This window comes from Aphelocoma coerulescens, chromosome 1A, assembly GCF_041296385.1.
Source record: "Aphelocoma coerulescens isolate FSJ_1873_10779 chromosome 1A, UR_Acoe_1.0, whole genome shotgun sequence".
NCBI lineage: Eukaryota > Metazoa > Chordata > Aves > Passeriformes > Corvidae > Aphelocoma > Aphelocoma coerulescens.
The window spans coordinates 45694867-45722506 of NC_091014.1; the positions used below are offsets into that span (position 1 = coordinate 45694867).

The following is a 27640-nucleotide window of genomic DNA, read 5'->3' on the forward strand; positions in this document are numbered from 1 at the left end:
AGAGATTTCCCTCACTATCATGGTAAACATCAAACAGGCCTTAGCCCGGAGCAGTTTGAGACAGCTTGAGAAGTAAAGTTCCTCTAAAGATCCAAATCTGAGCTGCTGCATCCCTTTTTCTCTGTTTTGTATAGAAGTCATAACTGGTAGAAGAGCAGAATAACCACAACCTTTGGAGAAGCGAGAAGATTCAATTAAGAAAGATGCTTTTTCATTGTGATTAATTAATATTTTCCACTTTCATATGATAACCACAGCAAAGCTAGAACACACCTCTTTCGGTACGATTATTACCTCAGAGTTAGCCTGCTCTGCCTGCAAGTGCTTGCATTCATCTTTCAGCTTTTCAGATTCTCTTTCACGTTCCAGAGTCATTTTATCCATCAGTGTTTGAACTTGGACCAGCTCCTTTTTCAGGACAGCCACATCTTCCACACCAGGCCTTTGTAGCTGAAAAGTTGTGAGCAGTGAGCAATATCACACTGGCAGACATGCAATGTCATTTCTAAAAATCTACCAAATCATCAATTTATAGACAAGGTGACATATACAGTATTACAGCTAGGCTTAAAAAAAAAAAAAAAAAAAAAAAGAGAGATAAAGAAAACTCCCCCCAAAAAAACCCAAAACCATGGAGAAGTGCTTATGATTCCCAAAGAAAACAGGACTTAAGGGCTAGCTTTTAGTTTTTGTCTGCTAAACTTAGAATTTGTTGATTGATTTCAACCAAATCTGACAAATGGAAAATTGTCTCAAAGACTAAATTTCTGTCATTTTTATGTATGTAGATGGTTAGATATTAGTCTTGAAGAATTATTTCAGAGAATCACCACAGACAAAACAAAAGGGCAGCTGAAGGCAACATCTTGAAGATACCATCAGATATGGCTCACACCAAACCCAGAGGTAAAATCTGTTGGCAATTGCATCTCAAGCACCATAACATCCCTCAATATGAAACACTATGGAGGAAGAAGAGAGGGATAGCAACTAGGAGCACCAAAGAAAGCAGAGGAGGAATGTTGGCATCTCTAGAAGAGAAAAGCAATAGAAAAAAGATAAGAAGGAAAAGGGAAGACGAGAAAGAATGGAGCAGGGAGGAATGGACAGGTCCAGTATCTGGGCAAGGCCAATAGGCCCTTGAGGGGAGTCAGCTACAGGGAAGAAGGGGGATAAACAAGTCCTACTTTCCTCCAGAGTCTAAGCAGTAGCTGAGTGGGAGAAACTAGGAAGTTCTTTGCACTACTGCTTTAGAAGGGGCCCAACTTGCTGAGTTGCTGGGATTGCTCCCTGGAGCCATGGCTGTATATAAAAGTCATCAGGAGCCAAAATCCTGGAATATACACACATTGGCATTATCAGCCAAGCGTAAGAGGGACAAGATTAACATAGGCATGATGATGACAGCTGCCAGTTTTTCAGCCACCGTGTCACAAAACACCTCTCTGAGCACTTCTTAAAAATGCAGCTGTCCAAGGTCAGTCAGCACATACCACCTCATGGAAAAAGAGTGACCTAAAGATAGCTGTGGAAGTCAGCAGTGGCATGCTCCGAGTTCAGGTCTTAGACCTATACGTGTAAGATACTGCAGAAATGCTGAAGGGTAGAGCATCAAACAAGAAGATTGTAACATAATGTAGGGTGAATTTTAGTATATAAGTCAGAAACAACATATAGTTTCTCACTGGAAAAACACTGAAAATGCAGATCAAAAACAATGGTACTCTGAATTTTTTCAGCCCACAAGCAGACATCTTCACGTTCAACAGAGGTTTGACTGCTTTAAAACTGTGTTTGCAAGCATTTAAGCAAACTCTCTTGACCTGAAAATAACAAAAACATTAATGTGATGTGAATACCAGCTCTGTCTTTAAGTCTTCTACTGTACTTCTCTCTTTCTGTAGTTCTTGTCTCAGGTTTGTCACTTTCTGCTCTGCACCTTCCCGAAGGCTGATTTCTTCATCATACTTTGATTTAAGATCTAATAAGAAAGAAGTTGAATAAATTATCCCTTTCACAAATTGCACAAGTAAAGAAGAGAATTAGATCTCATGCTAATACACTTACCCACAATTTCAGTGGCCAGCTGTGCTGCTTTTTGCTCAAATAAGTCTTTCATTTGCTTAATGTTAAAATTTTCTACTTGGATCTCTTCTAGTTGCCGTTCTAATGATTCTATTTCCATAAAAAGAACAGTATTATTTTCTAGAAGAACTAGGACAATACAGTTCTTCATGCCCATAACTAACCACGAGAGGTGAATATGCAATCCAAAATCCCTTAACATCCAACCATCTTAGCAAAGTGAACAACTGTACTGAAGTATCTGCAAGCATGATGTCACTGTCACTAGCTGAGTAGTCTGCAGGATTAAGAACATATTGGTTTTCATTGGTCACAAATAGCCCTTCAGATCACTGCAACATGCTGTTGAATTCCAAGCCCTGAACTGTAATTAAAAGCTTTAATCAATATCAGTCAGATAGTTGATGTACAAATAGGGAAAATTTTATTCTATGAGTGCCTCATGGAGAAAAACATAGAGCAAAAATTATGGGTCTGCAAAACAAAAAAAAATTCATTGTTTTCTTTGCTAGCAATGAGCACAGAAAAACACTAAATAAAACCATCACTGAAAAATGCTATAGTTTAGATAGTATAGTGCTATAGTATATATCTGACTGCTTGAATATACGAAATTATTTTTAAAGTGTTCAAAATGTCTCATGAGAACTGCTTTTAGATTCAGGAGAACTCTTGTTTTGCTTCTAAAAATTTCAAACCCTGAGCCCCTGGAACATTTCCCCAGACTATTGCTTAAGGCAAAGAGCTCTTCATAGATCTTACAATGGAATTTTTTGCCAGTAATTGTAACATTCCAGCTTTCTAGCTCTTTAATTTACCAAAAGTGCTAATTTACTTAATAGCTAAACCAAAATAAATTCCAAAGCAGTGCAGAAATCAATATAATAAAATGTTAGCCACCTGTAGATGTAGCTGTTGTCAATCCATCAGACTTAGAATCCTTAAGAAAACAGAATAAATGCACCATTAGACAGTAGGAATAAAAACTACTACTTCCAAAGTTCATCCATTTTTTGGAAAAGACAGGGAAATAAAGACTTCTGTGCTCAAATACTGCACAGCACTATAAAAATAACTGAATTCAAACAGTTATATCTAGAAGACTGGAAAAGCCCAAGATGACTTTTCATTTCATATACACTATTAAGGTTCCACTTGTAAGACTTCAGTAAGAATCCTCTCCCCCTCCCTTCCTCAGTATAGAAATCTGTCCTAAAAACAGAGGTTACAGACATCAAGAAGTACATCCTGAGAGGGTGTTTTGTCAGAAAGCAATTTCTGAGGTTTGTAACTATCCGGCATCTAAGTAGCTCACAGTAATAAAACAAGCAAGAGCTTCCTTTAGGGCACAACACACCACAATTTGCCTTGCCTTATTTTTTGAGCTCATCTGGATACCTAAGAAATCCCACTGCTCTTTTCCAAGAGTTCTTACAATAAAGACTTCATAGCCTTTTCTCATAAAAGGTGAAATACCACATTCAATTTATATATTTAATAAACTGAGTTCTGAATAAGCCCAACAAAAGGAGAAGTCTGAACTGAACTTGTAGTGAGTAGTATGGAAGAATCATTATCTATTCCAACTTTGTTCTTTACATTTATATATACAGTTATATTGTGCAGAGATAACTAGCTTTGTTTTCAAGAACATGTCAATATTTAAATTACAGAACTAACTAAATCAGGCCACGTGCCTTACAAAAAAGGTTTTAATCTTCAATGTCAATGCTGACGATAAACCTGCTTCAAGTATTTTAAAGCAATTACTTGCTGCCGCTGCCCCTGCAATTTCTCTAGTTCTTTCTTCAGCTCTTCTGAATACCATCTCTCCTCCTGAGGGGGAAAATGATAAAAAAAAAGGACATGGGGAGAGAGACTATAAATTTGGTTGCTTAAGACAGTGGAACACTTCAATTTGAAACAAAGAACCAAGTGCAAGTAAAATACATTTCCAACCTTCAGTGAAGCTTGCAAGTCTTGGACTTCTTGTCGGAGCAGTGATACTTCATCTCTGAATAAATATATCCACAGAGTGGAGAAAATGAATACACAGTGGTTATAATTTGTCAATTACATACAGGTTGTAATGTGTGTTAAGTAACTGGACTGATAGCCATGTACTGCATAAATATAACTTACATAATTATAAATAGTTATTTTTAGATTTTTTTGAAACTTGGAACAAAGCAGATTAATATCACTTTGCACATGACTTGAAAAATGCTAAACATTACATGGATAAGTAAGAAATAGATATGAAAAAAGTCTCATGAAAACAGAATGTAGATCGAAATCAGTGCATCAGCTCAACCACATGAGTTCAGAATGACAAAGCTATACATTGGAACATTTAACTGTTTTGCATGCCTTTCTACAAAAAGGACAGGTTTATTCTCCTTCACTTCCCATATCATGTAAAGGAACACTGCTAAGTGACAGCATGCTATCTTACTCCTGCAATATGCCGCTACATAATTTTCCATCCACACAGCAATTTGGTATGCCCCACAGACACATTCACTTAATGGTCTGAATATTTAAAGCCTTAGAATTTTAAATTCTCAAATTTCATGCTCAAGCCTCCAGCCACGCAAGAACCCAAGATCCAAGGCTATAACTGTTAGTAATTGATTCACATAGCACCCTTCAAAATCACAGGTCTCCTTACAGAGTTGCACAACTATACACACAAGGATAATGTTGCATTACTGAGATACAGCCACTCCAAATCAAGAATACAAGGGTCATTAAAATAATGCAAAAATACTCTTTCTTATTGTTTGTACAGTGGCAACACTAAGGAGTACACAGAATATATACATGGGGGTACCAGTGCCAACAAATTCTCTCCGTTTTATACCATACAATTTTATTGCTGCTGGTGTGCACTATCCCCTCCTCCACAGATGTTCTTTTAAATTATTTCATACTTAGGAGAAAAGAAATCACCAAAGCAAGTTATTCCTTAGCTAAACTGGTGACGAATAGATTCAATCTACATTAGCATATTAACAGCAGGTCAGGGTCATCAAGTAGCAAGTGAAACTTGCATTTGAACCAGTGGAGCAAGAACTCCATGGACCAATTTTAATGACAAAACAAACATGGGATATTGGAAGATTTACTTTTTCCAGAGGAAAATTTTGTTATGTACACATCATTCTGCCTCTGTGATACATTCACTGGAGGTTTGCAAATACAACTTTACTGAGGCAAGTGTAGCTGTATTCCAAAACCTGTACATTGGTTGTGGGTGGAGAAGAGGGAGCTGCTTTCTCACCAGTACCAGTAAGTAAATGAGCTAAGATTCAGATCTAAGATTATAAATAAAATCTCAAGCAGGTGAAAACAGCTGTACTGCAGTTGGGCTGAACATACAACAGGCCTGCAATACAAACCATTTAAGATGCTCTGGTCTCCCCAGCAGATTAAAGGGTTTGAGTTGTATAAAGCTAGTTTGTAGAAGAGGGGAAGGTGGAGGGGAGGAGAAAGGGAAGAGTTTGTAATGTAAGGAGCCTTCTACAATAGTTGCCTTGTATCCCCAAGAAAATTTTCCTTGACAGTTTTAAGATGAAACCTAAATTCGGTTTAACCAGTGGAAAATGAATGGGGGGAATTAGTGTAAGGGATCACTACAGGCACTGTAACTTTGCTTTTCTTCCCATCATCCAAGTCCTCACCAAATCTCCTTTTCTGCTAGGGCTGACAATCCCTTCCTCCTCCCAGTACATCTGAGGCTACTATCTGGAAAATCCGTAGTGCCTTTTCATTATGCTCCACTCGGTTTCCCACTTGTAATGCCAGTGGCTCCACCCTAGTACTGAGTACTGATGGCCTTGCTGAATCACACTGGGGGGAGTTACACGATTTACTCTTGGAACTTACTCATCATAGTTTACTGGGGAGTGGGAGGAAGAGGAAACTGTGTAATTCACAGTACTTAGCTTTTCCTATTAACTAAATATGGAATTTTACCTCCCAGTCTTGGTCCTAAGTACTGCACATAAGCTTCACACATGGAGAGCAAATGAAGTGGCTCCCTGCTGCAGGCTGCAGTATTTCTTTAATACAGAATTCCAGGGCTTGGAAAAACATATTTATGTTGAATGAGAGTTTTCTCACGCATGCATGCAAATGAGTAGCATTAAAGAATGCCACACTAATAGGAAAATATAGCTCATGTGTTACAATGTGGCTCTCACCAGACTCCCTTCATTCCATCAAAACTCCCTGACCTTGTCCACTTTTTCAATTATGTGAAAGGAAACAAAACTACTTGTCCTTAAACTGTCAAGAGAGAGCCAGGGAAAAAAATAACTATATTTCACCAGTCAACAACTGGTTGACATTGGAAACTTGCAGCCATAAAAATAAGTATTTTATAAACTATATAAACAATATAGTTATGAACAATAATTCCCCTATATGAATGCTATTATCCTACTAAAGCATCACTTCAGTTCTAAATTGAATTACTTCAGAAAGACTTAAATCAGGCCTAAAGAGAAGAAATATTTATTACTGAATAAATGTGCACATCAGAAGCCCAATATGACTTCACTAGTACCCTATCACTTTTATAAAGGCTCAATTTTGATTTCTTTTGAAGCAGCAGCTGAGAGAGAAGCCAGCTACTCACAAGGAAGGAGTCATCCAAGACCTCTGCTAATGCTGGCTCTTACTGGCTTGCCAGCTTTGCTCAGTACTGGGGAGATGCAGATCTGCAATTGCATAACAACTGAAACATGTTCTCTTCCACACTCTTTTCTCACTGAAGAGCCACCCTCTCTTGAGTTAGTTACATAAATGTATGTATTTCTTTCAATGTAATTATTTGTCATTTTGGGTCACATTTCTGCTTGTGACAAAACATTTGAACTGCGTACTTCCCAGGATCAGCAGAAGCCACAGGGTCATGTGCTGTGTGCCTCTGTGCTGCTCACTCTGACTCTCCTGTGTACAAATCGGAGGAGTCCAGGGGAGTGTGACAAAACAGCACCATGGATGGCTATTTACAACAGTGCAAAACAAGCACTGAGCAGAAAAAGAATTAGCAGGAAACAAAAGGAAGCCTACATAAATTTTACCCGCAAGAAAATCCTTCCCAAAGCAACACAGACTACTCAGTTAAACACTTCCAGAGAAAGTTTCACGTTATCAGTTCCTGCCACATACTGCTGCTCTCAAAAATAAAACAACCTGATTTGCTTCCTAGGGATGCATTTAACAATACAGTTTTAACAAAAAAAATCAAATAAACTAATCGAGATTTCTGAAGATTAGCATGGAGTTTCTGAAAAACAGGAGAATTACTGGCACAGACAGAAACTTCTGCGATTTGCAAATAACTAGGTAATAAGGGAAGCTATTTAGGCAAATACTGATATTGCAATTACCCAGTAAGTACCCTAATTAACTAGGGACAATATTGGGTTTCTCCTATGTCTTTAGAGTGGTCCTCCCCACTCTCTAATGATGATATTTCAGCTCTCTGTCAGAAATTAGGAAGAACCTGTATTTCTCCTGCCACAATTGTAAAAATCATTCTGGTCTGTAATATTGCATTGTCAGCTGAATCAGAAACAGGTGGCTTAGTATCATAAACACATGTATCTGATTTTCACTTACTGTCAGATCAGCATCAGACAACGTAAGTTACAAGCTGCCTTTTCATTCTAGTTGCAAATGGGACATGAACATTTAAATACTTGACTACGTAAGTTCAAATTAATAAAACCTTCAGTGTAACTAGAAGCAGCTCAACACTGGCACAAAAGCACATGCACAAATGAGTAGTGTTTCACCTTTCTGGTGACAGATGACCTTCCCCTCCATGAGTTGAATCAATGCCAGAATTATGAACTGCTTCATAGTGCTTGAACAGCTCCTCCGCTGATCCATGAGACTTCATACAGAGAGGACAAATAAAGCCCTATTACAAAAAGGAAAAACACACAAACAAAAAAATATGAGACACGGGCTTTTTTCCACCTTATTTTTATACATAACTGTAAATTGTTTGCACATTCAAGAAGTAGTAAATGCAATTTTGAAGATTCATTGCAATTATTGCATGCTCTGATAACAGTTTTTGCAATTAAAAAGTTAGAAAATGCCTACAAAAGTCATATTCCATTCAGTGAGTTTTTTTCCCCAACAGCATTACATACTAGCAACAAAATTTTATTTAGCAAAATAAAAAGGACTGCTCTGCTATTTCTTCCCTGCCCCCCCCAACAAAATAATTTTCCATACAACTTTTCATAAAATCACGTTCTTATTCCAAATAGAAGGTAGCATCTAGAGTTTGGTCTTTAAAAGAGATATAAAGACCCACTCTAAAGCACAGTTATTCATAACCAATTACCTCCATATTGAAACCACTGATTTTAATATGGGCCAGACAACTAAGAATCACGTTTTACCTTTCATAGAATTAATAAATGCCATTCAGATAAATACCACATTAAGAAAATCAGATCTCCACAGCTGTAAGAATCATAAATCATCCATTTTCTTTCCAGCATATATACTACAGGCTTACCAGAGTGGAAATTGAGCAGATCGATGCCCTTGCTCTACCCATTAGCCCACAAATGAAAACAGTAAGTGTTATGCACATCTTTATGTATCTCTCAACATTTGTGGAGTGTCCAGGCTGCCACTTACCAAAAGTACCATCCACCTCATTTTTCACAGTTTATTACACCTGGTGTTGACTGCTGGACTTTATACTGGTTCCTCACTCATGTGGTTATCATGCCAAGCCAGAGCCTAATTCCCATCTACATTTAAACCCATAATGTAACACAGTAGCAACACTGAGACATTTCAGAGTAAGAGCTAAAAACCTCGTCTCACATTAATGCCTCCCTGTAAATCCAAGCAGTGCAAAAGGGACCTCATGTAACTGGGGTGCCCGTCTTTAATTTTTTTAAGGCCCTCTGTTTCTTTAATTCATTTCAAATATGCATTTTTACATTTAGATGCTATCCTTAAGTTTCTTATGCCACTACAAATTGTAGTGTGCTCCAATACTAAACCAAGGCTCTTCAGTATCCAAGATGAGATTACTCCTCTAAATGGGATTATCACACTTCACCTAGCACAGGCTCCCACAAGATTTATGACGACACATGAAGAGTTTTGACACTTTGCATTTGGATGCTAATGGACAAGGCACAACACTTTAAATATTAGCACAAAGTAAATATACCGAATGTGTATGTTGATAACCACAACAGCACTCATTTATTAACTTGGCATTCATAGAATTTTGTTTCATTAACAACAACCTAACATTTACATGGTTTTAACCCAAGAAAACTACCATGTCCAGCTACTCAAATGCAGCCACAGCTTTGAACAGAGCCTTCATAACTTCTATAATTTAGTGTTTCAGAAATTAATTACTAAATACAGTTGCTTGTCAAGTCCACCACATATCATATGGAAAACTAGTTTTGTTACAACTAGACCAACAAAACAGTATACTCTTTCCTAAGCAGGAAACAGGCATTTAACCTTAACAACCATTTATTTATTCGCAGAGTTGATCAGCACAGTTTCACCCCAGATTAAACCAAGTTAACTCATATATAAGTATACATGCCAAAACAGCTACAGAAAATTTGTTCAGCTATTAGGTTCCCAGTAATGTTTATCTGATACAATTAGCATATGATGCCAGTGAGAGTCACTCTGAGTGCAAGAACCAGAGGGAGCTTCCTGGCACACAGCAAATGGCAATGAACCACAGGGGTCACATAATATGGGATTGGGTTTTTTTCCTAGTAGGTCAATATGAAAGCAGTTTCATACAATGAGAGTGCAACAGCACCCTTTTGGGATGAAACTCTACTAAGCAGTTCTCAGTGTTGTGTTTAGTTTCTCAGTGATGGGAAGGCCTGCTGTTTCATAGAGAAAACCATATGGTTCTCATAATTCCAGTAGGCGCATCTAGAAAGAATGAGTGTAGAAAATTACTCTGGCCTCTCCTTCCTTTTGCCCTTTACTTCTTTTTATTTAAACAGCAAAATCTGTTTCTTTGCTAGGTTTTTTGCTGTTGTTGTTATTTTTGTTTGGGTTTTTGTTTGGTTGGGGGTTTTTTGGGTTTTGTGTTTGCTTTTTGTTTGTTTGTGGTTTTATTGTGCTTGGGCTTTATTCTGTGGAAAGAGGAGTCCTGGAGAAGAGGAAAGAATAGCTTACATGTGCAGTTAGCCCAGAGGGACAGCAATCATTCATCTCAATTATTGGGCAAAGCCAGCCAAGATTTCCCAGGCAGGCAGATTTGAAGGCAAAGTCCACAAGGACAAGGGGCCAGAGGCAGAGCAGAGCTGCTGAGCCAAGGGAACGTGCTGTAGTTGTGAGCCTGCAGGGTGGATGGGAGCTCTGGGAGGAAAGCATGCTGTTATCAGCAGAGGGGGACAAAACCTCCTCCTCTTGTTAGAAACTGCCTTCCTCTCACACAGGCAGCGATACAGAGTGCATCACCCACCAGTCCCAGGCTCTCCACCAGCACTGCCATGATCATGGCTGGCCTCAGTTTTGGGGGACCTGGCACTGTTGGAGTCAGGTCTCACATGCACCCTTAATTTAATGCAGCTTTTTCTAGAGGTCTGACACACAGGCTCTAACAGAATGAGGTGTCACCCTTCTGCAACAAGGTGTCCCTGCCATGGGAAATGTCATCTTTCCTGTACAGAGGTGGGCAGGAGCACGAGCTCCTACAGATGCAGGCACTACCACTCATACATCAGAGCCTTAAACTGCATGAACCCAGGCACCAGCTGCATCTCACAGGCTGATAATATCCAATGTTGACTCTGATGTCAGCAGCACTAATTCAGTTCTCTTTAGAGTAGGAAAACCAGAATCATCAGGATCTTCCTGGTACCAGGCAGTAAAAGGCAGAAGTATATAGGCTTCGTGGACCTGTAACTATCAGCCCCAGTGTCAATCTTGTTTGGAAAACTGGGTTGGTGGATAACTAATTTTATCTCTTAAAAAAATTAAAATTAAATACGGACAAATAAAAAATATCTCTCAGTATCACCTTGAGATTAACTTTGTAAATATGTTCAAAAGTGTATTTTACTCTTCAAAAGACAAACATGTAAGAAAAGGGGAAGAAACCGGATGGTCTGAGATGCTTAAATTTAGTGAACACTTTTGTCAATTTCAAGGAATTTATATCAGGTCCAACATATTCGTACATCAGGACCATGCCAGTCTTGGGTAAAGAGGAGACTGTGTAGCTACACACAAGAGATGCAATACTGGTCATCACAGCTTGGGGCAGGAGCTGAGTAAGCCTGCACCTGGGTACCTTACCTAACGTTAAGGTAGCTAACTAGATGCCTTTACAGAAGAAGCAAGTATGAGAGTATCTTGACTTTCGCTCAGTTTCCTTTAAACACGCACTTAGGGATTACTTTGCATAAAGCACAGCCACGGAAAAGCAAAAGGTATCTCACATTGTTCATTTAATAAAACCAAAGACATCACTTACAGTTCCTTCAGTGCTGCACCATAACTCATGATTCCCTAGCTGATATTTCTAGTTGGGTTTTATCTTTCACTTTACACAGGAAGAAAAGAGCCTAAAAGAAGTTAAATGATGATTACATGGCTTTGTTTTTATAAAGAGAGAATCTTCTCACCAGGAAATGACAATTTATTGAATTCAAAGATTTTTGCAGATGCCTATCAGTTCAAAGAAAACAAAAATAAAACCACAACAACTAAATGCACTAGTTTTTGTCAGGAAAGAGTTCTTGAGATCACCACAGAATTTATGAAGCAATACACAGAAAGAACAGTTAAAAAAAAAGAAAAGGCATTTGAACCAAACCCCAATACACATGCACAAAAAAACAGCTAGGAGACAGCACAGAACTTAAAACACAAAATAGCCTCTGGCCCAGTGGTCCAGGCATTCCAATGAGAATGAGTGAGATGCTAAACTTCAAATCCCAATTTTCTGATCCCAAGGGAAATGTTCCCCTTTGAGGTAGATGCCCAGGAGCCATGCCAAGCAACAAGCACCACCAGGGCAACATGCTGTTTGCAGTGTGACAGGCCTTCCTCAGTGCAAAGAATCCAAAACACATGGGTTTCACTCACAGCAGAACAGAAACTGCTTCGTAAAAGTTTTGTGGGGAAGCATCTTGCCTCAGCTTGAGTTATAATGCCAAATTTCACCAAAGATCTCAGACTCTGTGAGAGCACCAGGAGCTTTTTTACTCGCCTTTCTGAAGACAGACTTACAAATAAGCCCAAAGAACAAAAAACAACTTTTTTTCTCTAATAGTTGAGATTTACTTTCAGGCTTGATAAAGTTAAGCTTCTCAGTGCTCTATCTCCTTAAAGCCATTCAAGGTAAATTATTTCTTTCTGGGAACATTAATATTTGTATGAATCATTAAGACAGCATTCTTTAGGAAGTATGTCAGGATACTAAAAGCAACACTGGAAGGAAACTCTTGCTACAAAAACTAGCGTGGGGTTTGAGGGTTTTTTGTACCAAAATAATTTACAGAACTATTAACTAGTATAAGAACTTTCGCCTACAACATTCAAACACAGCAGAAGCAGAGCACAGACCCACAGGCAGACAGGAGCACAACCAGACCAACTGCAGGCTACCACAGAATCCTCCTAATCCTCAGACTGTTTTTAAGTGGATGCAGAAACAGTTTATGTAACAGAAAAATGAGTGTGTAGGAATGAATGGTTTCTGGGTTTCTGTCTTCTCCTTATATTATTCTGTAGGACTAGGGGTGATAGAGTCGACTGTGTAAAGAAGTATTTTGAAAATTTCAGCCTTTTCAGAATATTGTCTTACTTTTAATGATTTTTTTTTTATCAGCTGAAGGCTCCCAACTGAAGTTTAAAAAAAACCCAACATTTACATGTACATGTCTACTCCCCAATCACTACCAATGTAGAGCTATTCAACACAGTTAATGGAGCAAGAAACTAGTCATCCAACCTTACAAATGTGTATACCTTAGGTAAGGTCAGCATAACAGCTCCCAGGGCTCCATCACCAGTAACTGGAGCCTGAGACATCTACATATAGATGCATTCAATCTCTCTTCATCTGCCAACTGCTCTCCTTTTGCCCTGAGCTTTAATGAAATGGTCTTTTAGAGCCAATATGAAATCTTGTCTTAATTAGTTAATGAGTGAGAGCACAGTTTACTTTACTCAAAGTTCCTTTTTCATAAATTAAAACTGGAGTTATCTGGCAGAAAGATGACACCTCTTGAAGGACAGTCCCATGGGTGAAACAGTTTTTACAGGATGGAATTCAGATGTGCTCAGGTCCTTAGAATCCAAGAAATAAGGTGCCTTATTTAAGTTTTAAAGCCACAGCCATAGCAACTCAGCTTCCTTAGCACCTTCTAGCAATATCTGATGATAGTGTAGTCAATCCCACTTTAAAACTGCATAGAATTGAATAAGTGGTCCTATTTAGGATGCTATGATTGCTGCTGATCTACAGCTGTGTGTGGTAGAGAGCCATACAGCACAAACAGCTTCAAATAGCACAGAGCTTCATTTACTAATAGAAACAAAGCTTCTGCAACATCTTGTATTTTTATTCTAGCACTTATGTCATGAGTCAAGCTTAGAGAACCATGGAACTTCACTGCTTTACTGTTTTCCATGCTTGGAAAATATTTAAGAACTAAAACACAAAAAAAACCAAAAACCTCCACCAATCCCAACTCCAAAAAATAAACCCCACATAATCATTTCAGGATAACTGATACTTTTACCATATGGAAAACATTCATGACTATTCTACCACATACATGCTATAGGACAGCTTAGCCCAAACCAAAAACCAGGATGCACTTTAACATGCTTGGCATTCACATGACTAGGCTTTAAGTTTAAATAGATTTAAGTATCTAAGTTTCACCACTGACCTTCCAGAAATACCAGGTCAGCACCCCCAGCTACAGCTTGTTTCCAGTGAGCTGCATGAACAAAAAGCCAATTGCAGTGATTCAAGCCCAGGGCTGTAACACTTCCTGGCCATGACCTATGTTTGCCCTTCTCTCAGAATCCACACTTACATTAGCAATTCTCACACAATTGTATTGGTACAATAAACTGTATGCTGTGAATGAAGTCCAGCATGTTTAAAAAGCTGAAAGTAAGCTCACCATTCATGTTTCTTCCACTGCAGGTGAACCTCCACAATTTTCCTCAATATAATATACACATCTTCACCAGCACTTAAACAGTAAGTCCAAGCTAAAACTCAGATATTCTCCAGTTACACAGTGATTTAAAATCTGAAAATTTTACATGATGGAAGATCAGAAACTGTATATATTTAGGGCCAGCAGAGACAAACATGAGTGATATTTCAGAGCTGAAAGATGTATCAAGTAGCTTCTAGATTGTATTTTCCAAATATATATCAAAGCAATTAACTGAATCCTCAGGAAGTTCTCAGAAGCAGATTAAACAGTCTGCCTAGACAGCAAAGGCAAGACTACACATCATAATTTATTTAGAAGGCTTACATATTGATTAAAAAAAATGATGACATATTTTAAGTTAAAGAATAAGTAAATTAGGTCACTCCTTTTACATATTGCTAAAAGGAAAATACAGTTGACATTTTCCATGTCTTTTACCAGATAAAGCCCTTTCCTCTGTGTTTATGTACACAGTAAGATGACAGTGGCTTTCTCAGATAACATCTCTATTTAATCATTAGAAAAGTAGGTAAAAAAGTCATGGTGAGTATAATTAAGGCCTGCAGCCCATTTCAATTTTACAAGTATGTATTTAAATTTCTGGACAAAGAGAGCAAAGGTGTATTTATATAATATTTTCTACCAGACTGCAGAACCGATGTCTTCCTGGAAAAGAAGTTGGATTCTTCCAACATAATTTCTAATTCGGTTCTCATATGTTTTTATTGCTACTGATGAGTAAGGCTACAATTGTGTCACAACCTACAAGACTACAATTTTGTCATGAATTAGAAATTCTAATCTGGTGGGATCTCTATTTCTTAAAGAAAAGTCATATTCCATGGCCAAGTCAAATCAAATCAGTATCTCTAATTCTTCATTCTCTTCATACTGTTCGGATGTTGCACGAAGTTAATGTACTAATCTAACTCCATCAATAATTTTTGTTCCTGTGCAAAGCAGGCAAGTACTGTTGAGGTGAAAACAGGCACCACAACCTAATTTGAGAAGCAACTGAAGGAGAATAAAATATCAGCATTAAAGCATTGACCTGATGTCCTGTGCAGTAACAGTCTACAATATTCCAAGGGCATGCATAAAAACAGAAGATTCAATCAACTGCATCTACAGTAAGAGACAAGTAGGAAAAAAATCCGATAAAGAATGAGGTCTTTTTAAAGACTGACATAAAAACCCCACATTTTTGCACAACTACTATGCCAATTTACACTCTGTGTGATTCTGCTATGAAAAGCCTATTCAGAAAATATCATGGTCATATCTTGTTTGTATTAGCCAAGAAACACATTCTCACTAAATATCTGGAAAGTTATGAAGACTGCCCAAAAGAACTGTTTAAAAATTGTCTTAGATTTAGCCCAATGGTAGATAAGACAACAGATATTAACAGCCACTGTATTCTAAATTCTGCAGGGGTATCATACAGTGGTTGTTTTGGATGCCTCAGATAAAAACAGGACAGGAAGTCTCAAACTATGCCTCTATATTGACTCACTGTTGACATGCTCTGAACGTCCAACAGAGATTGTCAGGAAATGCTGGACACAGTTTAGAAATGTACCGTTCCTTTCAAAAAAAGAAAACAAAACAGAAGTCGTCACACAGCTTTTGTTAGTGACACCACTGTATACACAGAAGCTGGGAGACAATGTTTGGGAACTTGGCGACGCGTGCGACTTTCATACAGCATTTGTTTGGTTAAGTTGGACATGGACAGATATTTGCCAACATTTTCGTGGTTATTCCTGCAGCTGAATAAGCCATTGTATTCTAAACACATTTTTTAAAGGCTTCATCACAGCTTGGGGGCAGGTGAAAGTATTACACTGATGTTTTCAACAGCCATCATATGTTTCAATCCCTAGTTTGAAAAAGAGGGCTGCACAGAGGGCTGTTTAAGAAGATGGCCATAAATCTGGTTGTAGGCAAGTGGCAAAAATCCTTTCCCACAACAGGATGCTGCAGGTGTGAGTGTCTGGGACTGAAAAACCAGACCAACACTCACTGCACGGAGGACGGAGAAAAAGGAAGGGCATGGAGAACAGAGGGGCAAATGACCAGACTTGCTAAAATTTTCATCAGCTGATAGGTGTACCAGTGGAAGAATGGTTAGCAAAGAAACTATATGTAAAATCTAAGGCAAGTACTAAAGCTTTTGTTAACCAAGTAACAATTTTTCAGGTCTCACAAAGTGTAACCAAACACCAGCCTTGCAATACATCCTATCTCCTTGTTTAAGGAGAATTCACTAGCAAAAAACCTGAACTCACAAGCTTCTTCAGCACTGTTTCCAACAAAAGGCTTTTCCCAGTACTATGGGCAAGCAGTAACGCTAAACACCAGTTTAAGTAAGCCAAACTGAGCAATGTTCCATGTCTGCTACATAAGAGGACATTGACAACATTGTATCGTTGTTACAAAGTTGTCCCAGAAACAGAAAGACTGAAGGAGGCATGACAACCTGGCTGTGGTGCTGTTTCAAAGTGTTCACTACAAACGCAAACTATTATTTTCCATCAGCAAACAATCAGTTTCTCAGTAGTCAAGGATTTTAAACTTTTCATACTAGTAACTGACAATAGCTATCAACAGAATTCCCCACTTTTTCAATGCTTCTAGGCATTCTGATATAATAAAAGATCAAACTGAAAAAAACCCCATGCACATATTTGCTTTCTTTGCTTGTCACCTCTTACAGATACTTACTGAACCACAGTACAAAGAAATACAGCTTTAGCAACAGGAAACAGCAACAGCTAGAATTTGTATTTCAAGTGCTACACTCAATACACAGTTTATCAAGTTAAAAAGCTGTAATCAGCTCTTGACAAGTGAAAAGTACAGACCAAGGAACTGACACTGGAAAAACAAAAATTGAAAGTGGGCAAGAACCTTGCAGACAACTCCATAAAATATATTAAGCACAACCAACTTAAATAAAACAGTAACTTCTTCAGGTTATCAAAACACCTCTGATTGCTCTCATCCCAAAATCTACTGACACCATCACATCAGGAATGTCAGAGCTTATTCAAGTACAGCACTTGCTTTGTGACCAGATAATAAAGAAAATAAAAAGCTGACTTGACGACAACAGAGCACTACTGACAGCCTCTGCTTCAACAAGAGACAGTGAGGAGTCCATCAAAAGCCATACTTAAGTTGTCCGGCCTCTGAGGAGGTCCCACACCACTCCAAGAGAGCAGCACACGTCAGTCTTACCACAGATCCTCTTTATTTTAACAGTCACACTTCAAATGGCATCTCAAGTTATCACTAGAATAATCAATTTATTGATTGCTTCCATTGTCTGAGAGTAACATCCAACAATTTTAAGTTTTCCCTCAAAAATACAGTGCAAATACACACCAAGTATAAGAAAGGAAAAAAGCACTACCTAGCAAATGCACATAACAACAAACACAATAAAATCACATCACATGCACATCCTAGAAAAAACACTTAGATTTTAAAACTCAACAAAAGTAACACTGGCAGAAACAATGCAAAACTTCACCTCTATAAAAACCCATTTAGTGCACAGCAAGCTGCCTACCCCCAGAAGTCAAATCTACTCTCTCAAGGTTTGCAGCAAAAAGAATCAGATAGCCTTGTGCAGCTGGAAGCTGTTAACTTACAGAATCTAAATTCTAGTTCTGGAGCATAAAAAAACACATTTTGCTTTAATTGTGCAGTTTTACACTGCACAACTGGAAGAATTTAGAAATTCACTACAATTTACATCTATTAACTGAAACAGCCTTTGCATTTTCTTGGGTGCATAAAAAAATCCAGTAAGATTATATATTAAAAGTTTGTTTTTCTAATTATTTTTATCATGTTGCTGCAATACCTAAGCTCTTAAACATGTTCAAAGAGAGAAGCTTCAGAGTTTTTTATATTCCCACCCTCAGTTCTCTTTTACCCAATGTACCTACCTTGCATTAGAAATACACATTAAAAAACAGCTAGCTAATAACGGCTCGAAAAAGTTCTTTCCACAAAGGATGTGCCTGATCCAACACCGTGTTTAACATGATACTGAGTCTGATGTGAAGCAAACCAAACAAGGAAATAGCCTTATTTATAAGAAAATCAAGCAAAAGCTGCTAAAAAAAAAGTGTATGTATCAGTGACTGCAAGTCTTCCAATACTGCAAATGTCTCATGTGGCAGACAACTGCAAACCAGAAAACTAGATATTAATTAATTCTTCTGCTGAATGTATACTTTGGAATCATGCATATGAGATCAAATTGCATTTAAGCAAGGAATCAAAACAAACAATTTAAAAAGCTGACACGCAAGCCACAAGAAAATACGTAGTTCATTTAAAGCAGCCCATTACCAAAACTATGTAAACAAAAGAAACAAGACCCACACTAATAGCTGGGAGGTCACGAAGCTCCTGTCTTCCTTCTGTCCCAGTGTGCTCACTCTGGTAATGTTCAGACAGATCAGTGGGAGTTACAGACACTTTCATACATAGTGGACAGATGAAGCCCTGTGAAATGTATATTTTTTTTTAAGAAACTAATAAAGACAAAAAAAATGCAGATCTGGAATCAAAAGTTTGAATTCTTATGCTGAAAGCTCTCTACAGTCACCAAAGGCAAAGTCTGTTTTCCTTTTGGAGAGAGGACTTTTGCAAACCATACCAATACCATAGAGAAAGCAAGAAGGAACAGTGACTAAGGACATGAAAATAAATAAATCTAAAACATGCCTTAAAAACTAGGACCATGCTGCATACTATTGTGTGTTTTCCAGACACTCTTGGTACCCCCTTCATGTGACAGAGGAACAAGCTGCATGACAAATTATGAATGGAGCATTACAAGGCATCACGTCACATCCATTGCGAGGTTTCCCATAAGGGTGTTGAGATGTTTCAGAGAAAGAGGGAAGAGTGGTGCAGTGAGATTGCAGAAATGCCTCTATAAATTAATAAGCAAGTTTGCAACAGCAGCAGGAGAGGCTGAGGAAAACCTGTCTAGTTAATGCAGTTACATTACACTAAGGAAAGCAGCATCTCACTGGTAGACTCATTGCAAGCATGGAATATTTAGCCCCTGTACTGCAGACAGAGTTGCACTGGGACCTAAGCTACAAAGGTAAGATAGACCCAAATGTTTCCTCCTTGGGCAGATTGAACAGTGAATAAAAGACTTCATCATGGGTCTATATGTGACCTGAAGTGCCAACATGGTCACAGACAGGCCTTAAGCAAATTTTTACCTCTTCTTGAGCAGTTTGAATTCAGACTTCCCCACTCCTTCTGTTTTATACTACAGCTCTCAAAAATCAGGATTTTTTTCAACCAGGTTTGAGGAGAAAGGAAACGAACAAATCTGCACAGATTTAATAATTATTATGCATTTGACTCTTGAAACAACACAAATTAGAAAATCTAGCCAAGAAACTGGAGTGAAAACAAGTTGCTGGATTTCTGACTGTATAATAATGGAGAACCAGGTAGGAATATCACAATAAAACAAAGAACAAAACTTCTGCAGAGACCAACTATGGTGCTCCTGAAGAGAAGCTCCAGGAAAGACAAGACCTCAGGCAAGCTGTGAGGCAAAATGAAGGCTAACAGATTCCAGTAGCATTACATGTGAATCTAAAAACCCATCACCAGGTTCGGTCAAACAGACTTTGAAATTCTATGCTAAGGATAATACCCAATGCAAGAAATGATGGAGTTATGGACAACTAAAATATACTTTCCTTATGTAACACATGCATATCAAACAAGAGTGACAAAGCAGCCTTTGGTCTGACCCAGTTTTGACTCAATAGAAAGAACAGCCAATAGGGCAATAGTACAGGCACACCACCACTCTGAAAGCTCATCCCATGTCAAGAAAATACCGCTCCATTAGTACTGAGGTAGCTTGTGGCACCCACCAGCTGTGCGATGTTGCACTCATGTTAACAGAATTGAACAATTTTAGCCAAATCTTAGAAAGAAGCAATTGTCTCATTGCTCATTTTTATGCCTTAATCAACTACACAAATAATATGATTTTAGTCTGCAATTTAAGAATATTTATTTGCTTTAGGGGCGATTAAATATGCACACAAAACAGATCTGGACTCAAAAATGTACGACATGTAGAACACGCAGCAAAATATTAAGGAATGTCTGATTACATTAGCTGCAATAAGGCTTCAAGAAAGAAGAAAAAAGCAGATGCACAGACAGGATTTTAAACAGCACAGTGAAAGTTTTTCTTATCTTTCATCATATCATACACAGGAGTATTTGAATCCTCACACACTTTATTCAGTGTAAGAAAGGGCACTTTGCTCCCTTTAATGCTGTAATAGGGGTAATTAACCTTGCACTGTATTTGTATGTTAAGCTCAAAACATTTTCAAGATGGGTAAGAAGGCTACATCAGCACAAACAAGCTTCAACAGCCAGTGAATTAAGTCAGCTTGCATTTTTCAGCCTTAGTGTCTGACAACACTGTAAATACAGAGACATTGTAATATGGCATTTTTCAGCGTTCATGTCTGACAACACTGTAAATACAAAGACATTGTAATATGGGATTGCAGCAACAACTCATTCTGCTGATTAAGTATGGCATACAGACCATGAAAAACTGAGAGGATTTATACTCCAACACCAAGCAAAACCCAGTATGTTTGATATTTCACAAGAAGGAAGAGGTTTCCAGTATACATTATAGCTTAGCAGAAGCAAGGTGAAAATGGAGTATAAGCATGATAAAATGTCAAGACTTGTTTTTTGCAGCTCTCATGAAAGATTTATTAACAAGGAGTCTTAAGCTTACATCTAATTGCTTTTAATTTTAATAATTCATGTGTAGAACTACAGGAAGGATTGCTTGTGACCACTTGGATAGATAAGCCTAATTAATAGTTACATATAAACATGGCCTAGTCTTCCTTTTTTTATTTAAATAACAAACAACTTTTAGAAGACGACATTTAAAAGTATTTATTTAGTACAGTATTTATTTAGGAAGATCATCAAAAGTTACTCCCAACAGCTTCATGGAGCAGAGAAACAGCACCCAAGGTTTAAGACACGAGTCCCATGTACAGTGCACAGTACCTCTGAGGAGCCTTCATTGTTCACGTCCACGGCATTTCCAGGTGTGGCAGATGAATCCGAATCTGAACTCTGAGACCCACCTCTACCGGGAGTCTGTAATAGATGGGGAAGAGAAAAATGAGAGCCTACATTTTAATATTTAATAAATATTTAATAAAGCACAGTACACATCCTGTGCAAAGACCTCTCTTCTACTTCTTGGAATACAGAGGTATTTTCCCTCCACAAGAGTAATGAAGTGCACAAGCTGACAAGCGATTATGTAATTTTCAGCACAACACTTCAACAGAAGCTTCTATGCAACACTCTCCATAGATAAAAAGCCAAGCAGATACCAGAAGCAAAAGCCAGGATTTTAAAACACTTCCTCTCATGAATGCTCAACACAACACAAAAACTTTGGCTAAACTCTTCGCCCTTGTATCACTCTTGGTGATGTTAAATTTGGTTGCTATATCCTATGGGAAAACACTAGAAATTAAAGTCTAAAAAGTTTCAGAAGTAGTAAACTAGTATCATCATACTTTCTTGATAACTTGTCTTCATTCTGGACAAGCTTTAAATATATGGAAGACAGAAGACTAAAGTTTAAGGACCCTGCTGATTCAACTAGCACACAAGCAGGTACACTGCCTTGATTTGGAAAAAAATAAAAATAATAATCAAGCCTGTAGTAAAGTCAAAACATGCTAATCAGTAAGAAAACCTATAAAGATATACTCCTATGAATATGCTGAAAATCAAAACAACAGTACTGATTTGAAACTACAGACAGATAAGCAAATAAACTTTAAATACTACATTATTCAAAATTTGGGTAGATGGATTGTATCTTATAATCCTTATTTAACTGTAACTTTGATTTAAATTTGATTTAACTTCTCTTACTCATCTCCAAAATGTCTGCTTGACTGATGGCAGAAAAGTAAGCATTCTCAAAGCAAACATCATTTTAAAATTATCTCAATATGTATATGCAATCCTAGTTTCAACAAAGAACAAAAAGTTATATAATTCCAGTATGACAATCTCAAATGGGATAAGTAAGGCTAAAATACTGCAGTAGCATATCTGAAAATACTTATAACGTTAAAAAGGATTTTATAATTTAATATAAGAGGATAAAGATAAAGAATTTAAATATATAGATTGAAATCTACAGAGAGAGGGACAAAGTTTTAGTTTCTTGATCTTGGTGCCTCCAAAATCTTACTTGGAGAAGAATTTTCTTGCTCAAATATATCCTCTTTTTGAAGACAAATCAGTTATATAACCTCTTGTAAGATATCTGCAGCATACATGATTTCCCATTCTTTGAAAATTAAGTACGTTTTCCTGCTTTGTTTTAAAAAGAATGTTCTATTGTCAACTTTCATAGATAAAAAGATAACAGACAGCAAAGACAGCAATGATAACAAAGATAACAGCCTTTTATTATTAATCAAACCTAAAAAATATGTCATTAACAGGTCAAGTTTACTGATTAAGGACTTAATTCCCAATGAAATACATTTCAGTTCTGAAAAGGCTCTGAAGACTGGCCAAAGGGAAATGAGAAGGAGTGAAACACCAAGCTATGGGGGCTGGTGACAGTAAGAGAAGACAACCATCTCTTCTCACTCCAGCCTTCTCTGAGGTCATCAGTTAAGTAATCAACATACTCTGGTTTTCCTACTCCATGTCTTTTCATGTTAGCTGTTTTGTATTCCTAAAGAAAATATGAACAGAATTTCCTTCTAATACAGCATACAAAAGCAAGAGGCAAGGTGATGCAAGCTCTACAAGTTAATAACAGGAGAGGCAAAAAAGGGGGTAAAAAGAGATACGATACACATGCAAAACATGTCAAAGTGAAGGCACTGGTACTTCTTCCCAGGGTCAATGATACAGACAGTAAACAAGGTACATCCATCACGGACCAGAGGTGCACACTCTTCAAGTTTCCACATGACATCAAACTGGGAGGACCAGCTGATACACTCAAGGGCAGAGCTGCCACTCAGAGGGACCTAGAAATGCCTGGAGCAATAGGCCAAGGGGAACCCTATGCAGTTCAACAGGGACAAATGCAGACTCCTCTTCCAGAGAAGGAAAACTCCTGGCAGTAACAGAGGTCTATCTGCTGAAAAGGACCAAGGCCTCGTGTCAGCCAGCAAGCTGAACAGGAGCCCACAGCACGCCCTGTGTGCACAGAGGGCTGCCAGAAGCCTGGCTTTTGTTAACAAGGAGCCCAACCAACTGATCAAGGGAAGTGATTATTCCCCACTGTCCAGCACCCATCGGACTGCACCAAAATACTGCTTTCCCAGTCCAGGGAGAACACTGATAAACCAGTGTGAGTTTAGCAAAAGGCCACCAACACATCTGGGGATGAAGCACCTGACCTGTGGGAGAAGCCAAGGGAACAGGGGCTGGCTCAGCTTGGAAGTAGAGACAGCTTTGGGAGAGCCAAACAGCAGCCACACCACCACCCATGAAGAGGCCATGAAAAAGAGGAAGCCAAGCTGGTGTAAGCAGCACACAGTGGGAGGCCCAGACACAAAAACTGAGATGAGAGATTCCTACTGGATGTAAAGAACAGCTGTTCCAGTGTGAGACAGGCTTGAGCAACTTGCTCTTGACCTCCAAGCTGATCGTGCTCACTGCTCAGACTAGGGAGCTCCTGAGCTCCCTGCCTGTCCCAATTGCTCTGTAGCCTAAGAAGTGCTGCCCATAGAAACACATATCCCACAGGAAAGCTTTGAAATGCAAGTAATTCCATTAATGAACATGTGGATTGTGTTCCATTGACAGTCAGAAGAATAGTATCTAAACCAAACGGTAAGTTGTAGCCAGGTTTCCCAGGAAGACAAGTAAGTTAGAATACTGCATCTAATGTTTCAGTGGCACTAAGAGATGGTCCAACTGTCTCTTTAGATAGGCAGCATCTACCTCCACTTCTGCAATATCTGAACATACACTTTCAGCACACTTAATGAATCATTTTGTCCCAAACCCAAGAACCTTCTGCAACAATTAACACAATATTTTCTTCACCTCGTGTCGTAACTCCTTATACAACACTACCATACACTGTTAATTGCCCATCCCATTTCACCCCAGAGTTGACTCCATTTTGCAATGAGATTTGCATATTAAGTTCTGCTAGTTCCAGCACTACAAATTTGAGATTATTACAACCTCCAGGATGCAAGCTCTTCTGTTATTACTCCACTGTACACTGTTATTACTCCATGGTTGATCAAAGGACTTGCTTTATGAAACACTTCAGACATGCTATAATCACACTAATAAGCACTGGATGGGATGTATCATTGCATGCATTGTATGACAGAAATTATTACACAGTACCTGGTAAAATCCTTTTAACATTTCAAAAATGAGTGTGTGCTCTTTAAAAGAGAAAGCATAATTCCAAGCTGGATTTAGAAAGCTTAGTACAAACGGTGACATTTTCTGGGGAGTACCACACGTAGGAAAGAAGAGTGGGAAGAGGTCATTAAGTAACTTTCAAGTTATAGTCCATAGTATTTGTTTGCAAAATATACAGAGTAGCAAGAAAAATTAAATACAAAATTGGAAGAATATTATGGAAGCCAAGACCAAAATTGAAATTAACTTATCTTTTAAGGTTGTAATGTAATTGAAACATCCTTCACCATCCAAATAAAGAATGGGGCATTGGGAATGTCTTCTTAATCGATCATTGCATGATCAAATTGGTTCACACACACAGTTAAGGTATGCTCACATACCACTGTGGTATCACACTCCTTTAAAAAAAAAAGAATCACAACATATTGAACAATTTGGACTTTGTGATCTACAAAAAGACTCAGAATGGCATTCTTTGTTTTCAGATGGCCTATACAGGGGAGCAAATTAATGACTTACTCATCCCAGAGGAAAAGAAAATTTCCACACAGGCTTCTGTGTGTGCACAATTACAAAATTAACATTTGACACTTGAAGGCATGCCTGGAGTTGAAAGACAGATCTAAAGTTAGTCTTTGATCCAGCATATTTCTCTCCTAGTTGTCAGTAGTATTTGTTTACTTTGCAGAGAAGCATGTTTCTACTGCTAGTCCTAGAGCTGTAGAAGTAATATGCTAAACTTCATAATGCTGTTCTCTGTGTTTTCTCAAAACTGCAAGCTAATATAAAGAAACATCATTAACAACAAAAAGGATGACAATGATTGCAGCTTGTTTTCTGAAAAAGAGTAGAAAATTATATAATGAATGAGTTGAGCTAATGCTTTAAAATGAGGGAGTATAAATATGGACCACTACCGTGTCATTTTTGCATAGTCATTTATCTGTCTATAGCTACATCCCTTTCAGTTAGAATACTCTTTTCAGCAGTTTTAAATTCAGAATAAATTAAAACCTTTGAAAATAGATAAAGCCTTGAGAAAATGAGAGCAAATACAGATTTAACAGTTTTTCTAGCACAGATTTTAATACTACATAAGGGTACTACTACAACCATAAAAAGCTCCTGAAGCAACAAACAAGACACAAAAATGAGAAGGTAAGAAGGCCAAAGCCCTTGTTACCAAAGAACTCTCAGTGCTAGAAACAGGGTATTTTGCCACACGTAACACCATTTACTTCTAAAGCAGTGTGACACTACTTTATGACTCTGTAAAATGAAATGACTCCTGACTTCAGAGGGCATAAAACTTTTCTTTCCCATCATGCCATCACACAAGCAGACTTTGTGCCCAAGAAGAGGCACACATGCTCCCTTTGACTCCTGAGGAGAGGGCAGAAGCACAGCTGCAGTTCAGCATCTATCCAAGTAAATATGTTATCTAGTGAGCCCTGCAATTATAAATGTAAAAAGAAAATTGTAAGTCGAGCATGAGGTGTAATGATTTCAGACAAGTAAATATCACTGAAATGCCTGAGCTTGGAGTAAGAGAAAAGGTGACTGTACTACCTGAGCTACAGAAATGTCTGCAAAGCCCTGTTCTCCCCCAGACACCAAGATGTCAAGACCAAAAACTCAAAGAAACAGAAAGCAATAGAGGAGCAGAGAGAGCAACAGAAAGCACTCAAACACAGCACAGCTGCCAACAGTTAAAGACACATAATGAAGACAAAAACTAATGTAAATATGTAAATAGCAGTCACATTGGTCCAATAGATGAGTTGTTCACTAAAACATAATGAGCTATGGGAAGAAGGCTCAGAAGGAGGTCAAAGTAATCAGTTTTCTATCAGCTGAAAATAAATGCCCCCTCCTTCAAATACAAGAAGTGAGCTCTGCTTTAACAGGCCAGAGGCAACTGCCACTGCCTCGCTAGTAGGTTAACAAGAGACAGATGACACAATGCCCACAAAGGGCATTCGGAGTTGAGCACAGTAAAGAAAAGACCACTCTCCAAGGAATCTGCTGGCAGAAATCAAACTACTTGAGTAGGAAAGTTGTGTCGTGGACATTCCACGCAGATGTCTTTTGGGAAAACCTACCGTTCTCTAGATCAGCATGATGAACAATGCATGAAACCAGGAAGTGGCAACAATGTGCGAAAGGGGGTTTTATGGTGCAAACACACAAAACAGGTGGATCCCTGACGTGTCATGTTGAAAACACACATAAAATTTAGAAACAACTTGTAGGGAAAGGATGTAAAATAAGGAGCTATTTAAGACAGCAAGGAGCTACTAACCTCAAAAACTAAATGAGTAATGTTTAGTATATAATACTTTCCACTTTGAAAATATGTCATTCAAAGTCACTGTGAAGATGCTTTTAAACAGAAATTACAATTGTGGAAGAAATAAAAAGGTGATCAAGGTAGAGAAGTAGTATAAAAAAGAAACATCTGATGTTTTGAAACTTCAGGCATCAGAATTTCAGATAGATAACTAAAACTATAAACCATATCTTTGTAGCTGTTGTCTTCCTCCTTTGCAGCGTGTCAGCCAGCTGAGTTACAACAAAAGGAATGAAATAAAGAATTCCTTTTTTAAAAAACCTACTTTTATAACTCAAGTTATACCACCATTAATGACTAGCTCTGTGGCTAGAAAGGCGGGCATCACCTATATAATCATATAACAAACCAAATAGGTACGCAAGAAACTATGTTTCAGTGACAGAAAGGCAGGGGGTTTTTGTCAGCTATACAAATGATGGACAATAAAAGGGTCAAGAAGAGGTTCCTTATGCTTCAAATTAATGCACGAGACACATGAAAGATATTAATAACT

The 27640-nt window shown here is 38.1% G+C and overlaps 1 protein-coding gene across 3 annotated transcripts in view; it reads right to left on the reverse strand.

Moving 5' to 3' along the window:
• The window catches only part of EEA1 (early endosome antigen 1), a 62533-nt gene that overhangs the window by 32874 nt on the left and 2019 nt on the right, over positions 1-27640 (reverse strand). The window contains exons 2-10 of one of the 3 annotated variants that reach the window (XM_069000002.1): positions 21420-21512; positions 18711-18833; positions 7893-8020; positions 4045-4099; positions 3856-3921; positions 2986-3025; positions 2068-2175; positions 1860-1981; positions 295-450 (exon numbers count right to left, since the gene is read on the reverse strand). In XM_069000002.1, coding sequence (XP_068856103.1) covers positions 295-450; positions 1860-1981; positions 2068-2175; positions 2986-3025; positions 3856-3921; positions 4045-4099; positions 7893-8020; positions 18711-18833; positions 21420-21512 — 891 coding nt within the window. Of the gene's footprint in view, positions 1-294; positions 451-1859; positions 1982-2067; positions 2176-2985; positions 3026-3782; positions 3922-4044; positions 4100-7892; positions 8021-18710; positions 18834-21419; positions 21513-27640 lie in introns of those variants that run through there. The other 2 variants (XM_069000008.1, XM_069000011.1) reach the window with 2 other exon arrangements.